This window comes from Propithecus coquereli, unplaced genomic scaffold, assembly GCF_000956105.1.
Source record: "Propithecus coquereli isolate 6110/MARCELLA unplaced genomic scaffold, Pcoq_1.0 Scaffold16, whole genome shotgun sequence".
NCBI lineage: Eukaryota > Metazoa > Chordata > Mammalia > Primates > Indriidae > Propithecus > Propithecus coquereli.
The window spans coordinates 2,339,362-2,357,423 of record NW_012140524.1 but is presented as its reverse complement, the minus strand read 5'-3'; the positions used below and the strand labels follow the sequence as shown (position 1 = coordinate 2,357,423).

Genomic DNA, 18,062 nt, shown 5'->3' with positions numbered 1-18,062 from the left:
CACAAAACAGAAACAGGATATACAAACTTGTATTATGCAAATTTACTAAAGAAAACCAAAAAGTCCCTTCTCTAAAACAAACAAGAACTCTGTACAATAGGGCGTTCTGATAAGTTGCTTCCTCACTTTTAACTCCATCGAATTTTTTTTTTCCTTTTTTTGTGAGATAGAGTCTCTCTGTCACTGGGCTAGAGTGCAGTGGTATCATCTTAGCTCATTGCAACCTCCAACTCTTAGGCTCAAGGGATCCTCCTGCCTCAGCCTCCAGGGTAGCTGGGACTACAGGTGTGTACCACCATACCCCACTAAGTTGTCTATTTTTTGTAGAGATGGGGTCTCGCTCTTGCTTAGGCTGGTGTTAAACTCCTGACCCTCAAGCGATCCTCCTGTCTCGGCCTCCCAGAGTGCTAGGATTACAGGCATGAGCCACCATGCCTGGCCTAACACCAATGAATTTTAAAAATTGTATCAGAAGAGCTCAAGTATTACATACATGGTAACAAATTTACTCAACACCTCAATCTGACATTGTTTTAGGACTAAGTATTTCTACCATTCAACACTGCCCATAGCCTTCACAATATGTAATTACTTCCAATTAAAAACAACAAAAGTTCTATCAAAACAAGAGAACAAAGGCTTAATTATCTCCGTCATGAAGCCTTCCTTTATCCCTACCCTAAAAGGCATTCTGATCTCCTCTGTATAGCCCCTGTATATTCTCTGTTCATTCACTCCTTTTATTTTTTTAGACCTGTGTTATTGATATTTGTAAATGACTTTTTTGGAAAGCAGAAATCACCTCTTATTTATACCTTGATATGTCCCATTGTACACTACACAAATGGCGACAATTGGTAAATGAAAGAATAGGCTCTGAGGAGATAGTCATTTCGGGGAAATCCCAAAACTGGAGGCAGGAGCAGCAAGTATCCAGGAACATGAGTCTAAGGCAACTCTCTTCATGTTCAGTGAGGGATCTAGCTTCTCAGTGTCTTAAGTTATGCCAGTGTGAGGGTAAGCCAGAGGAGAACATTTAAAATATTCCCTCAGAATCTCAGGGCAAGATATGACAAAAAGTGGCAAAAGCAGTTCTGTTTCTGTTTTTCTCTTTTTTGTCCACTCCTCACTGTAAAGATGAGTGAGAATGGTGGAAAGTGAGGCACCACTCTATGCAATTATTCTTCAGTGCCATGTCCTTCCACTCTCATTCTTACTAATCCACTCCCTAAAAAACAGTATTGCAAATGGCTACTTGTGGCTTTATCATTTTGGAATCATGGGGATAGTGAGTGGGTGGTGTAGTTACATTAGCTATCCGTAACAACCAAAATTGTACTTTCTTAAAATAATCATTTCATAAACTTGTCATTTTTATAATTATTTTTAGAAGACTTGTCACTATTTTTAGCCATTATTTTATTTTAGAGTTTTCAGGGAAAGAGAGAGGGAATTATTACTAGTGAGTGCATTTAAGTTATTTTTTTAAATGACTTTTTTTATATCCACTTCCTCCCAAAAATTATGTGAAGCCGATTATTTCATCTCATTGTAAAATGATACCCGAGTGAAGTGTTATACTGTTGGTAACTAGCCTTATGTCTGAAAACACAGAATACGAAAGTATTTGATATTTTCCATTATTACTAGTTTGTTGAAAGATGTTACTTCTCATTTGATAGAAGTCAAAAATCAAATTCACCTCAATTAATATAATGATTTTAAAGGATGTTAAAAAATGAGCTGTACTGCTTAAAAACAAAATTTATAACATGAGGAAAAGAAATGAAATGTTATTGTAACAATAAAGCAAAGATCATGCTATTATTCCATCTTCATAAACGTATAGTTGTGAAAATCTGCCATTGTCCTGTTTTGAACAATGTTTAATTAATGACTATGTGGTAGTAACCATTAGGAGTCACCCTCTGCATTCTTTGGCCCAGGCTCTCTACTTGGAGAGTGAGGAGAGTCAGAGACACAAGCTGGACAAAGACAATGCTATCTAACAAAAGTACCCTTGATCTAAATCAACAAACAGCAAATGCTTCATCATTCATTTTAAGTTTTACCTCTTGTGGAAGTTCTAGTTTAGAACGGTCGGTTCCTTCTTTTGACTGAAGGCCCATCAGATAAGGGACAGGAGCATCAAGAAAATGTAGCAGAGAAGCAGGGAGGATGGGTACATAAACATGCTGCCATTGAAATGGGAACAAAAGTGTGGTGATGCCTTCTGCCACAGTCATCAGGCGTTGATAATCTGCACAGAACAAGGAAAAATGGAGGGGAAGAGTCCAAGTAAAAACAATAACCGCAATAAGCCTGAAAATATCAATTTCAAGAAAAAAAGTTCCGCGTTAAAAATAAATGTTTCTTTATGATCACGCAGAAAATAGGACAGTTCTATTCCACCATAATTAAAGAATTAAATAGTTTCATTTGAATGGTTTTAAGGGGCTGTGGGTAGGTGGGAAACATTATCACACTCTTTACTTCTTAAAATCACTGGTATTTGAATTTACATTCCCTTAAAGTGTGAAAGAATCAAGAGCTAATAAAGTTGCTCTTGGCACTTATCCCATTGAAAATGTGCAAGATACAGCATATTGCTATTGATCAGTTTTATATACATGTACACTTATACAATCTCCAATTCAGAGGCTCTTTTTTTCTTGTATGGTATATATGATCATGGCTATAGCCTTTGGTTAGCTGATTATTTTAGCGCTCATTTTGTGGGTACAAGAAATCAAATATATATGCATTCACAGTCGCGCTTCCTATATGTAATCCCTAACTGCAGAACTATCCTATCTAGGGATAAAGTGAGTTACCATAAAATTAAAGATTGGTTTTTTTGTTGTGTTTTGTTTACATAAACTAATTTATCAAAACTAAAAACTGTCTACAATATTAAAGTGGTCTTTTAAATCATTCTGCCATGGATGCTTTATATTAATACTTACATATGTCTACAATCCTTTTTTTTTTTTTTTTACAATCCTTAAACCTTTGGAGGCAGCCATGCTTTAGAATTCAGATTTTTTTAATTTAGAAAATATGGTACATATACCACATATATGAACTATCTATGGCAGTACCCTATAATCAAATACATTCACATTTCTGTACCAAACCATTTGAGTGTCTCTGTAGGACAGATAATCAAAGAATATGAATCGGGTCATTTTGGTTCAGGTCTGGTTTCACTGACAAATGAATTACAAAAACAGGTTTCATTTTCAGTATTTTTTGGATTTGAGAATTGAAGATAGGGATTATAGGCATGTAATAATCTGTTCACAGAATTCATTGTACACAAATATAGTAAAATCTGAGGAGGACTTTGGGGAAATATTTTTTAAAAGTTTAAGGAAAATGATCAGATGTTACTTGGTTCCCATCAACTCAAAGAACACTTGACCAAGTACAAAAAGAATGTTTTCCATTTAAAATTTTTTGTGTCATTTTATTACTTACTTATTTATTTATTTTTTGAGACAGGGTCTCACTCTGTCACCTAGGCTGGTGTACAGTGGTCCAGTCATAGCTCACTGTAACCTCAAATTCCTGGGCTCAAATGATCCTCCTGCCTCAGCCTTCCAAGTAGCTGGGACTATAGGTGCAGGCCATCACGCCCAGCTAATTTTTCTATTATTTTTTTGTAGAGATGGGATCTCACTATGTTGCCCAGGCTGGTCTTGAACTCCTGGCCTCAAGGTCCTCCCACCTCGGCCTCCCAAAGTGCTGAGATTACAGGCATGAGCCATCACACCCAGCCTCATTTTATAATTTTTGTTTGTTTGTTTGTTTTGAGACAAAGTCTCACTCTGTTGCCTGGGTTAGAGTGCCATGGCTTCAGCCTAGCTCACAGCAACCTCAAACTCCTGGGCTCAAGCGATCCTCCTGCCTCAGCCTCTCGAGTAGCTGGGACTACAGGCATATGCTACCATGCCTGGCTAATTTTTTCTCTTATATATTTTTAGTTGTCCAGATAATTTCTTTCTATTTTTAGTAGAGACGGGGTCTCACTCTTGCTCAGGTTGGTCTGAACTCCTGACCTTGAGCAATCCAACCGCCTCGGCCTCCCAGAGTGCTAGGATTACAGGCATGAGCTACCGCGCCCGGCTCATTTTATAATTTTTAAATGCCTCTAATAGTTTACAATGGGATTTTGGTAATGAATCACAAGCTATCCACAGCCCAAGTGTACTTAAAATTTTCCTTATTTCACTATTAAGGCTCAAATTTTAGTTGAAAATTTGTTTACAGGGAACTTCTAAAACAAACACCAGGTGGCCTGAAGGGTAGGGGGTCAGTGATATGAGCACAAAGAGCTGACCCAGTCCCCTGGGGTGGGAACACACACACACAGGGCTGCAGCTGAGACCCACAGAAGCAGCTGGGCTGAGACAACTGGTACTCTCTGTGGAGGAGAGGGGGGTAGTGGTCAAAGGAGATCAGATAATCAGTTACCTACAATTCTCCTAGTATCAGGCAGAGATGTATGAACTGTAGGAGATGAGGGTCTTTTATCACAGGGGTTGGGGTGGGCATAGGAACCTGACTGAAACCTCGGGAGTCTATTGGATGGCTCCTAGAAACTGTGCCCTTGTCAGAACTAATTGCAGTTCTGCACTGTCACAGGATTCCATTATGGCACTTGCCCCATGGTACTCTCTTCTCCACTGTGCGTTCCCTAAGGGCAGAGTGGTATCCATTTTCTCTGATTTTGCCCATAAAGCACAGGGGGGTTCATAGCCAGTGCTGACTAAAATTTACTGACCAAATTTACTGATGTTACTAAGTGTTAATTGTTCTCCTCTAATGTTGAACAGAATCCTAACAAAATAAAAAAAAAAAAAAAATCAAGAGTAGGAAGACAGATTGATAACTAATTATAAAAAGACCAAATCCAAAAGAAGTATCATTAGATTCTACTCTGTGGCCTTCATTTCAACCAAGGATTGGGGTCTTTTTTATTTTTGGAATTTCAGTATTTGGCACAGTATCTGGCATATAATAGAGGCTCAAATAATATTTTTGAATAAATAGATGAATTAGTAGGATAAGAATATATAATTTTGCTGAATATCCATAACTTAAATAGATATGCTTAGATTTTATCCACATGAGATTAAAGAACCACTCATTTTTCAGTAGAAGAAAATGGTAACTACTCAAACAAGAAACTGTTCACTGAAAAATTACATTTCTTGGGAGATTCTACATAAGTCCCTATATGAATATATTCAGTTAATTATGTGCATGCCCAGGCATATTATAAGAAAAATCCAAATATCTGTTTACTAAGCCATGGTTATTATTCATCCTGTAGAGAATTGTTACCAAGTGACTCATTCTAACTATGCATTAGTAGACCTTATAAGGATCAGAACTCTTAGAAATAAAAATCACATTTTAACATTTAGCCCTTCCATATTAAAATGTAAAAGTTTTTTTTTTTGTTTTGTTTTGTTTTTAAGAAACAGGGTCTACGGTATATCGCCCAGGCTAGAGTGCAGTGCCCATTCACAGGTGCAATCATAGTGCGCTACAGCCTGGAATTCCTGGGCTCAAGTGTTCCTCCTGCCTCAGCCTCCTGAGTCGCTGGGACGACAGGTGCACTCAACTAAAAAAGTAATGATCTTAACAATAAAATATATTACAGATGTCCCAAGGCCCTGCAGAGTAGGAAAGGATGCTCAAGAAGCTTCCACAGCTTTCTGGAAGTGACCAAAGAATTAAAAAACTCAGTGTTGTTCCACCAGGAAGGTGTATTCCACACGTCATTCCTGAAGTTTGAGAATAGAGTCTATTGAAAACTGAGAGGAAAAGATATAACTTCATATTCACTTCATTTAAATATTTTATGATTTGATCATATTAAAAATATACAGTATGTCCTCTGTAGGTGAGCTATCACAAAGATAACTTGACCGCTCCTGTCTATATTTGCTAACTTTTAAAAATTGTTATTAGTTTTACTATGGGTTTTTATGGAGTTTTATTGTCACAAAAATAGTTCTATAAACTACTATCAGGGTTTTTTTGGGGGAGGTTACTGCTAATTAAAGATTTAGTTTTCTAAGACAATCACTTCCTAAAAAGAAGTAAATGTTTCTAACTCAGCTAGCTTCTTAAAAAAAAAAAAAAACCCTAAAATTAAAATCTAGGTTTTTAAATAGAATTACCTTTTTTACATCATTAAATGGGAAAACAATAACTACTTAATAGCCCTTAAATAATTTAATGTAGGGGTATATTCTTTCACCAATCCCTTGCCCACCTTCAATTTTGAAATGCCTCACTTAGGAATAATTTTTTTTAAGAAAAAGGAGAGGATTCACTTGGTTAACAAATATTTATTAATCATTTATTCTGTCAATCCCCTTCAGTCAAAAAAACCCTAGTAGCACACCTGTAGTTAACAAGTTGGGTATATTACTCATTGCAGAGAGGGAGAGAGCACATCGTGGGGAACTGTAACACGTTTTAGTGAAGAAAGAAACTATTACAGGATTTGGGCTTTGGATGGATAATTTTGGGAAGTCTAAGGAAATGGAGACTTGCTTTGGATTGGGAGCTGTCAGAAATCAGGGCAATTCTACGACTGAGTATATCTCAGTAAATCTGATTTATAGGGAGGGTAGACTACAGCGGGAATAAAGCTGTAATTGGTTAGAAGTAGCAGTTACTAATTTCATGAGAGAAGAGGAGGTTTGGAATTTTGTGGGTTGCACAGTGATTTTGCTTGATGTTCTTGTGATGTTATGTCCTATGAGAGAACAACATGGCTTAGTTGTGAACATCAGATCAGTGTGTAGTAACAGTGACACTACTCTATGACAGCCAGATCAGTTCCTAGACATCAGAGTCCGCTTTTTTCTTTCTCAATTATAAGCCAGACACAGGTGAACGGCTCAGGGTTTTAAGCAGTCAAATCCTGTGCTAGTCGCCGCTCAGCTTCAAATTCACCCAGCGTATTTTCTTTCACAGTGAGCACAATGTTAAGCTTCGCCAGTAGAGGGCAATCAAGAGACACTGCAGGAGAGAGGGCTTCTCATCCTGGTTCCAGTGTGCAGCGCCTGGTGTTGTGCTTGTTTGTGCTACTGTTACACTGTTGATCAGTGGTGGGGTTATGTGAGGACATCCAGTGGTATACTGCCCCAGCCACATGCCCAGAGTCTACCGTCCCTCAGCAAAGTAGCCCAATGTCCACCTTCCCACAGCCGTCTCAACAGACACTGCACATTCGCACTCATACAGCGGTGACCTGACTTCTGTGGGCCCACTCAATAGGTGAAGCTCACCTGTGCTTCAGAGGTTTGTCTTCTGCTTGCCTGGTGACTGAAGACCAGCTCTCACCCACGTAACTCACTGATCTTCTCCATACTTTGCAACCACAATTTCTTCAATGAGGTGTGAACCCCAGCGTTGGGAAATAGATCCCCTCTTCCAAGTTTGTCCTTCCTTGAGTATCCTTCAGCATTTTCTTTATGTCCTTATAGTTACCCTCCTATTACAGCTTAACAACACTTCATATTACATTGCTCTGTTTAAACTACTGTGGTTCCCTGCCTCTTTATTGGACCTAGGCTGAAAGGCACAGGGTTTTAAGCAATCAAATCAAATCCCTAGCAGCTTGGCTACTTTCTTTACCATTGGTGGGGAAAATGTTCAATCTCCTAGAAAATACAAAACTTTGTACTTGGGTTGTTTTCTTGCTTTGGTCATGGAAAACACCATTGTGAGAAACGAAAAAAAAATTACACATTTTCGCCCCTTCTATTAAACACTGAAAGACTGCTTGCTGTACATGGTTTATTTTTATCTTCACCATAATTCCACCCATTTGTTGTGGGTGTTCTACACCTATTCTTCCAGTTCTGTATTCTCTTCAAGATTGGTTGAAATATCGCACTTTTTAATAATGAAATTACTTAGCAGAAACAAGACAATTCTTTCTAATTGAACCAAGAAATAAAAGGCAAAGTTTTCTTCTTTAAGCATGCTTTTAAAAAATGTAAGTATTTTGGGAAAGTCTTTTTTTGCATTGATACTCAAAGTGATGAATGTGTAACAGAATTATTTTAATATAAGACGAGCTTCAGCATGGCATACGAGGCTCTTCATAATTTGGCCTTTGTCTGCCTCATTCCTTATCACTACCCCATACACAGTCACATCACTGCTTGCAGTTCATGTACCGAATGGGATACGTTTTCACAGGTCCCTTCCCCTTACACTGCCTACCTAAGTTCCACTTATTCCTCAGGCAACTGTTCTCTGAAAAGCCTTCCCTAATACTTATCATCACTAGAGTCCCCTCTACATGCTTCACTAGCACCCTATCTTTATTTCCATCATAGTAATTATTCATCTCATGAAAACTATTTCAAGTCTATTATAATGATCTGTTTGCGTGTCTCTTTTCCCTAATAAACCATCATTTTCTAGAGAGCAATGGCTGTATTTTTAACCTCAATATTTAACATTCAACATAGGGCCTACTACATGGTGAGTGGCCAGTAAATGTGTTGAGAAATTAATATCTAAGGCATGTAAAATAAACTAATCTAAATTAACATCTAAGGCATGTATAATAAAACTTTTCAGACATTAAAAAAATTACACTTAACTGTGTTATACAATGAACTATACAGTCAAAGATTTGCCTAACAGGGACTCTGGCAAAGACACCAAGTTTCAGTCCTTGCCACATTGTCCACCAGCACCACCAGGGAGAATACTGTAAGCAGAGGGGTCCAGGTCTGGAGCTGTCGCTGGTGGCACAGGAACCATGGTAGCTCAGGACAGGCACCGTGTCTAGCAAGGTTTATGCCCTGCCAAACACTGCCAAAGGAGACGTGAAGCTGGTGGTGTCTAGCACACCTCTGGTGGACTTCCTGGTGCCATAGGAGGATTACACACCTATGATCCTGGATGCAGTGCCTGGTTATTACCTGAACCATGCTGGCTTTGAGGTCTCAGATCCATGCATAATTTGGCCCATCTCCCTAGCTGCACAGAAATTCATCTGAGATATTGCCAACAATGCCCTACAGCACTACAAAATGAAGGCCAAAGCCTCTGGCACCTCTTGAAGCAAGAGCAAAGACTGTAGGTACTCTAATTATGGAGGACTTGACTCCTGCCCTCAGTGAGTATGACACCAATGTGAAGCTGCCACACCATGTCACCCGAGTCAGCCAACCTATGTGTGCTTGTCGGTTTTTGTAATAAACTTTATTGTGATCAAAAAATGCCAACAAAAGGGCTAATGACAGATTAAACACAGGTAAAAAGAGAATAAACTGGGAGACAGATGTGGAGAAATTACTCAGAATAATGAGATAGAAAAAGAGGTTAAGAGACATGGAAGATTGAGCAAGAGAGATTAACATGTTTAATTAGAGTTTCAGAAGGATAAAAAAAGAAAAAAATGGATGGAAGTAATATTTCTTTATTTATTTAGAGTGTTATGAGAATTAGAGTTTTAACAGAAAAATCTTTATTTATTATCAAGGAATGCTCTTTTTCCTTCTAATCCTTTCTCTTCTTCCTGCTGAAAGATGAATTTATCCAGACAGCACTGTCCATGGTATTTACATGCTGCCCCCTAGTTCCACTGGCTCGCTTAGTGTCAATTCCCATATTTTTAGGATTAGTCACTGGATTAATCTTAGTAGGGTGGGGTAATATTGCTGCAGTCATGGTGCTAGGACGGATGCTGCCTTGCTTCTCTATCTTTGGCACTATTTTGTACCCTATGCACACCTCTGTCCAATTTCATGTGCTTATAGCCTTCTGAACCTCCAATGCTGGCAGATGCATGTCTAAGGCCACCTCCAGGATCAAACTGTTTTCATCTATTTCTTCTGAGGGAACCAAAAGTAAGATGACCTGATGCTTCAACTGAGTTATTTTTTTTTTTGACACAAAGTTATTTCACTCTCTGCAAGTTTCCTTAAATCTTCATTCTCACCATTCTGCAACTGCTCAGTCTCCTGCAGCTCCTGCTCCTTCTCACTCAGTAGTTGGGCCACTATTACCAACTCGAGCCTCCTGAACTATAACTGGGCTTCAGAACTGGCCTGGCATGAGGAAGGTCCACAAGGGCCCACCTTGGGCAAACAGCTCCTCCAGGAGTGGGTTACCACATCTTTAGGGCCAGAGGGCTGGGGAGACAGCCCAGTAAGCCCAGAAACACTGAGCAGAGCCCCACAGAAGTTGGGACCACTGGAAGCAATGTTTAGAAAGATAGTCAAGAATTTCCCAAAACTGGTAAAGCACATTAACTCTTAAATTTCAGGAAACACAATGAATCACAAGCAGGACAAAGAAATAAAGCCTTGTTCAGACAAAACACAGTCAAAATACAGGACCACCAAAGACAGACAGAAAATCTTACATATAATCATAGTGAAAAGACAGATTTCTGGCCAATGAATGACAAGAGTGATTGTGATAGCTGACTTATCAACGGCCACACTGGACACCAGAAAATAGAAGGATATTACCCTCTGAGTACTAACAGAGAAAAAACTTTTAATCTATAATTTAACATCCAATGGAACTATTGTTCAAAATAAAAACATTTTCAGATGAACAAAATCTAATAGAGAAATCCACCTCAGGAAAGGAACTTCTAAGGGTATACTTTAGGAAGAAGGAGACTGATTCCAGAAGAAATATCTAAGATATGAAATAAAATGTGAATTTTCAAAAAATGGTAACTGTGGGTAAATTTAAACAAAACCAAGTATATGAAATAAAAATGTCTAAGTTGAGAGATTAAAATTCTGAAGAACCATAACAAATAAGCCATAATAGGGGCGACTAGAGTTAAAGCATTTTACAATGTCTGTATTTTAAAGATTTTTATTAACATAAGACTTAAGTGTTTTCTTCCCCAGAGACGGGACAGATTAGAATCATCAACTGTAGTTGAACACCAATTGTCTGAAGCTGAATGGCCTCCCTTTAAAAGCTCTGTATTTCTGCTTATTATTAGGACAGCAGCATTTCAGACAGGAGTCTCAATTCTCCTCCTTTGTGGGCAAAGTAACAAACTTCTCTTTCCTTCTCAAAAAAAAAAAAAAAAAAGACTAAGCGTTCATGTTAAAATCTCAAAATTTACCACTAAAAAAGAGAAACAAAGCATATAACATCTATACTAACTGAAGAGAAAAGACTGCAATGAGTAAAAATTTCAATAAATTCAAAAAAAGGAAAAAAAGAGAGAGAGAGGGAGAGGGAGAAAAGCAAGACAAATGGCCAAAATAAATCAACATTTAAAAGTTTCTAGATCTGAATAATAATGAAAGTACCAAATATTAAGACTTGTGGGATCAGCTTTCATAGGATTCAAATGTCTGGAGGGCGGGCAGAGGACAGAGAAAGGTTTAATGAGCCCAAAGGAAGTAAGAATAATAAAGAATAACAAAGACAAAGAAACAGACATTAATAAAGCAAAGATACAATATCGATGAAAGTAAAAGCTGGTTCTTTAAAAAGAAAACTGACACATTCTGGGTAAAAATAATTTAAGAAAAAGAGAGAAGGTACAAATAAATAGGAATGAAAAGAAGGACAATAGTACAGGTATAGCAGAGGTCAAGAAAATAAGAAAGTATTATTGAGACTGTATGCAGATAAATTGAAAGCTTAAGAAAAATATTCCTAGAGAAAAGAGAAGTGAACAAAAATTATTCAAGAAGAAACAGAGGAGCCTCCAGGCTGTTGAACACACTGAGGTACTGGGAAAGTGGTGCACCCAAAGCAGGCATAGAAGCTCTGCCCCCCACGCCCATAGGCTCTATGCATCTCCATTTGGCTGTTCCTGAGTTGTATTCTTCATAGTAAACCAGTTAACAGTTCTGTGAATCATTCTGGCAACTTATCAGACCTAAGGGGTAAGGGTGTGTTGGGGAACCCCTGAATTTGTAGTCAGCCAGGAAGAAATGTGGGTAGCCTGGATATCACATCTGTGGCTGGCACCATAAGTGAGGGCAGTTTTTGTGACACTGAATTCTTAAACCTGTGGAGTCTGACATTAACTCTGGGTAGTATCAGAATTGAATCAAACTGTTGGGTATCCAGTTGGTATCAGAACTGGTAGGTGTTGAGAAGGAAAGAACCTCTCATTTGGTGTTAGAAAACACCTCTCACTTGGTGTCAGAAAATGTGGGATTTGCTATAATGGCTCAGGCTAATGGCAACATATAGTTTGGGAAGAAAGAAGATGAAAAGCGTGGGGAATGAGGAACTTTTGATTTCTGGGTGGCCACATGGTCACTCACGTATGGAGCAGCAGCTGTGCTGGGATCAGTTACTAACAGTAAAAGTCACAAAGGAATTTGAAGATGGATCTGACACCCCAGGAGCTGGTTCACTGGATACACAAGGAAATGTAAACCAATTAAAAAAAAGTAAAATATAAAATCCCTTGCTTATTGTTATATGAAAAAACCAAAATGAAAAGAGAGTGCTAGGTCAGACCCTTGATGTTGGACCAAGCTCATATTTCAGCTGGTCTGAGCTTGACCACTAACCTCAAAGCCACCCCCAAAGGGAAAAATTATGTGGAAACAACAAAGAGTACCCCTAAGACTTCTAGTCACCAAAAAGTAAGTCCACGTAGGGAAAGGGCAAAGCCAAGAAACTACGGAAACCAGGGATGCAGTGTAAAGTTGTCTCATTTTATAGATGTCTATCATTAGCTTCCTGAAGAATCTTTATTAGAATAACGGATTTAGGGCCAGTATTTGTTTTTAAATGCTGCAGAGTGGAAGAACATGCTTGGGTTGACACAGGATCCACAGCTCACTATGGAACAATCCTAGATGGCTGTATATGACCCAGACACACAAGAGGTATTTTCTTCTTCTTTTTTTTTTTTTTTTTTTTATCATGAAGGGGGATGGAGGTTCAATTTTCCTTTTTTTTTGAGACAGTCTCACTCTGTCACCCTGGGTAGAGTGCAGTGGCGTCACTGCAACCTCAAACTCCTGAGCTCAGGGGATCCTCCTGCTTTAGCCTCCCAAGCAGCTGGGACTACAGGCACTAGCCACCATGCCTGGCTAATTTTTCTATTTTTGGTAGAGATGGGGTCTTGCTCTTGCTCAGGCAGCTTTTGAACTCCTGAACTCAAATGATCCTTCCAGAGTGCTAGGATTACAGCCATGAGCTACCGTGTCCAGCCCACAGGAGGTTATTTCTAAGGGTACTGCTAGCCTTAAGGACTAGATAAAAACTACCATAAGGTCTGTTTACCTTGAAGAGGGAAACTGCCCAATTCCTGCTATCAATGCCAAAGGGAACACCCCAGATGAAGCAGCTGATGTGCTTTGTACATAAGCCATGTGGGACTGGCTTTACGATAATTGGGATATTTACCCACTGAATATGCCTGTTACCCAGGTCGAATGCTGTGGTTAAAGAGGCTTCTTTTACATGCGTACTTCATGCAACTTTACCGCTGCAAAATCGAACAGTCTGAGAAGCCTTATCAAATTTGCTTCCTTTCATCTTACAGATGCTAATAAAAACATTAGGTTAATTAATAAAAGAATGTGGAGATGCTGAGGGGAGATTCAAGGGACTTGTCTCAGCAGGGTGGAAATTTTCTAGTGGTTATTAAAAAATGGGGCAAATAAAACACACATTGATGAGATTGAACAAAATTTTTTTTTTTTGAGACAGGGTCTCCCTCTGTTGCCCAGACTGGAGCGCAGTGGTGTGATCATAGCTCACTTCAACCTCCAGCTCCTGAGCTCAAGTCGTCCTCCTACCTCAGCCTCTCAAGCAGCTAGGCCTACAAGCACATGTGACCATGTCCAGCTAATTTAAAAAAAAATTTTTTTTTTTTTAGAGACAGGGTCTTGCTATGTTGTCCAGGCTGGTCTTGAACTCCTGGCCTCAAGTGATCCCCCCAAAGTGCTAGGATTACTGAGATTACAGGCATGAGCCACTGTGCCCAGCCCAAAGGTCTTAATATAGCACTATCAAAGGTTGTTTGACTTATAGGGACCCCTTGATGGTTTCCTAAGGGCCCAAACGAGTCCTCTCTATTTTTCCTGGTATGGAGAAATTTAAAATTGCAGGAAGGTAAAGACTATAATGAGAAACATGACCTGGAATCACTTGGGACAACTGTCAGGCAGATTAATGGAGATAAAGGCTGACAAAAGGGCCAGAGTCCCTTGGCTTGACACCTTGCTGGGGACTCAAAACCTAATACACACCAGTGATCAGGGGTGGAGAAGTTTCTGGCACTCCTTTACACAGGAGCCTCATGCACTGTGGTACCAAAATCTGTTGGTGAAGTCTTCACACAGGCTACAATTAGAATGATAGAACATAAAAATGTTAAGGTTGATAGGATTAAGGTGGAAGTTTGAATGAAACTGGAATGTTTAAACAGGCTTTACCTAAATGTTTTATGGGAATGGATCTCCTGTTTGACTAGCAAACACTTCCCCCACCTAGTACTGTAAAACAGAAACCGTGTAAATCCACCCTTCTAGCAACATTAATTGGACATGCTAAATCGGAATGAATAAGATTGCCTGAGCCTACACAGCACAGAACAGAAGCTGGAGTGCTGGTACAGACAAATTCTCTGTACAACAGCCCTGTGTGGAGCACAGACTAAGCTTATGTCAGAAGCCTGAGTGCCTCCCATTGACAATTACTGGGGTACTGGACTAAAGAATTTCCATTTCGGAGGCAATTAGTGCTTGCTATCAGATATTGATTAAAAATGTCCCTATGACTTAAGGACATAAAATAATCTTGAAACTTGAAATATCCCTAATACCTTGGGTGATATGAGAAAAACACTAATGGTAGACGGCAGTACCCACAAGCATTCCACAATGAAATGGAAATGGTTTATGCTGGGTCTTATTACCAGAGGAATGCAAGGAGGAGACTCTCACAAGCAGGGAGCTTCTTTTCCCCAGGACTGATTTGGAACTGGGTGAGAAGCTACTAGATTCTATGTCACTTGGATAATGCTCTAGAAACAACCTCTCAACTGTCCAACAAAGAACTGTTAGGTTTATGGATGGCAGTGCCAAGGTGAATGGATTACATCCTGTTTGGAAGGCACCACTCTAATTGAAGAAGGTAAAAACAAATCAGCTCAGTGGGCTAACTTGCATGTTGTTTTTCTAGCAGTGATGGAAGAACTGAACAATGGTAAAAGCTCCTATGGGGGTTTTTACTGACTCATGGGCAGAAGCCAATGGGCTAGCCATATGGTCAGGTAGACAGGCAACGGAAATGAGAACCATTAAAGGTTTGCTCATGTCAGGTAGGCTCCATACAACTATCTTGACAGTCCCAAATAAGGTCTACCTTACCATTTTAAAGTATCATGAATAATTTTTAAAATAATATTAAGATTCTGTTTATCACAAAGGAAAGTTAACATTATAAAAACATTGGCCAAAGCTGGTCAAATTCTACTGCTTTTAGGATCCAAGTCATGGGAACCCACTTTCTGCCATCAAAATATCAGGTTTGGTTTCATGATTTGTAAACTCCAGGAGCAATAAACTATGATGTCCACTTGAGCATGACTAGCAATTTGTGAATAGAAGACACCCAACTTCAAGGAGCTTCCATTTTCTGATAAGGTTAATTCACACACAACTTACAAGAGGAAGGAAAAGAACAGAAGAGGGAGGGCAGAGGAGCACTGCAAAGGCACACAGTCATGCAGTGTTGTGTGGGCAGTGGGTAACTGCTTATTTCCATTGTGAAGAGCCAAAGGAGGCCCAAAAATATTCCTGAGACTTTAATTATTGGTATCAAAAGTTAGACAGTGGTGTTTAAATTCCCTTGTCTTTTATTCCTCCACTGTTCCTTTGAAAAGAGAGTCATACTCTGATCTTCCCATTGTCCTCCTTCAGGTTATTTCCAGGCTGTAGATTAAAGTGCTCTTTTCTGATCTGGGGTTCTAGAAAAGCCTTTACCTCCTGGGTGTATTTTCTACCTAAAATTTCTAGCTAGTTATCACTGCAAAGTGACTGTGATGTACACACTCTCTAAATAATAGACTGAATCTGTTTAAATGGGCTGTGGACTAGAATTTCAAATCAGTCTAGAAGGATATTTTCATCACTGAAATCCATCTACTTTGATTCACTTTGGGTTTTCATGGTAATTGTTCAGCACTTGCAATGTTTTTAAATTTATAGCATAGCTTTATCAGTGAATAAGAAATGAAGTATCTGATGTTATTAAAACCCACTAACACTGAGTCAGGAGGAATGAAGGCGAGCACCAGAGCATAAATCAACATAATGACTCATTTCATTCATTTAAATGTCTGTCTCTAATGGGAGAGACATTGTCAATGTTAAAATCTGCATTTACATAGAGCTTTCATTTTATATTCTACAATCATTTAGCATGATACCTTTACAACAGACCTACTGTGCAAGTTAAGAATTTAAAAATAAATACTGAGACAGATAAAGAAAGGTCAAGTGCGGTGTCCAACATAGTTGACATGGTGGTTAAGTACTCTGGAAAAAGACTGATCCAAGACTAATTCTTAGTGGTACTTACTAGCTGTATGATCTTGGGCAGATTACTTAGCTTCCCTGAGCCTCAATTTCCTCCTTAATAAAACATGTATAGCATATAACAGTACTAACTCATTGCTGAGAGGATTAAATGTAGGGAAAAAACCCAAAATGTATGATGCATTTTTGTAGTACAATTCCTGAAATAGAGTGATTTTAGTAAATGGTTATAAACTTACTGTATGGCACTTGTGTGTGTGTGTCTGTGTGTATGACACTTTAAATTTTCTTTTCTAAAAATCTAGTTCTTTAATCTCAGGATTCACACTGTTCTTGTCAGCACATGAGCAAGTTACCAAAAAAATACTCAGATGTCCATAAAATACTCATGTCCATAAATGCTTATTCTTCATTCGAAATTGAAATAAATCAGCAGTTATTAATCAACTAAAATTTCTCAACAAACAGAGCAAAAAAGATGAGAGCTCAGAACAGATCACGAGCAGACAAGCAGTGAGACATAAAGTGCTATTTAAAAGAGGAAGTGTGATAATGGAAGGTTTTTTTTTTTCTCTCTTCTAAAAAAAGCATGGCACACAATATAAAAAAACACTAGGTTCTCAACTGTGGAAAAAATATCTTGACTATTTAATTTTAAAAAGTTATAGGTTAAATGCAGTGTTTGTTGAACCTTCACAACTCAAGATAAGCATAATTTATAAAGAATTACATGAAACTAATAAAATGAATAGTAACTACAATGGCAACAGCTATAATTTAGCCAGTGCCAATTATACTTTTAAGCATTTTGTACAGGTCTTCTTATTTCACCTTCACAATGAATCAGTGGAGGGGGGACTCTGAAACTGTTATCCTTAGAGAGATGAGAAAACTGACTCTCAGGAAATTTATGTAACTTGCCCATGGTTACAGTTAGTAAGTGATAGAGCAAAGATTTGAAATCATGATTGCTATGACTTCAAAAACCAACATTCCAAGCCGGGTGAGGCAGTGCATGCCTGTAGTTCCGGCTACTTGGGAAGCTGAGACAGGAGGATCACTTAAGCCCAGAAGTTCAAGGCTATGATCACACCTGTAAGCAGCTACTGCACTCCAGCCTGGGCAACATAGCAAGACCACATTTCTAAAATCTAAAAAAACAAAAACAAAACCCCAATATTCTTTCTAACCCAAACTGTTTCTATAGGCAGAACAGTAGGAAATTGAACTAAATGGTCTTTAAGATCCCTTAAGTCTAGAATCTAAAATTCTTTTTTCTGGCCAGGTGCGGTGGCTCATGCCTGTAATCCTAGCACTCTGGGAGGCCCAGGCAGGCGGATCGTTTGAGCTCAGGAGTTCGAGACCAGCCTGAGCAAGAGCGAGACCCCATCTCTACTAAAAAAATAGAAGAAATTAGCTGGACAATTAAAAATATATAGAAAAATTAGCTGGGCATGGTGGCGCATGCCTGTAGTCCCAGCTACTCGGGAGGCTGAGGCAGGAGGATCGCTTGAGCCCAGG

The 18,062-nt window shown here is 38.8% G+C and overlaps 1 protein-coding gene and 1 pseudogene across 1 annotated transcript in view; both read right to left on the bottom strand.

Annotated features, from left to right (window-relative positions):
• Nucleotides 1-18,062, bottom strand: part of DENND5B (DENN/MADD domain containing 5B) — a 203,001-nt gene that overhangs the window by 81,026 nt on the left and 103,913 nt on the right. Inside the window, exon 5 of the mRNA XM_012640953.1 lies at nt 2,073-2,260. Coding sequence (XP_012496407.1) covers nt 2,073-2,260 — 188 coding nt within the window. The remainder of the gene's footprint in view (nt 1-2,072; nt 2,261-18,062) is intronic.
• The window catches only part of LOC105807527, a 9,524-nt pseudogene continuing 1,008 nt past the window's right edge, over nt 9,547-18,062 (bottom strand).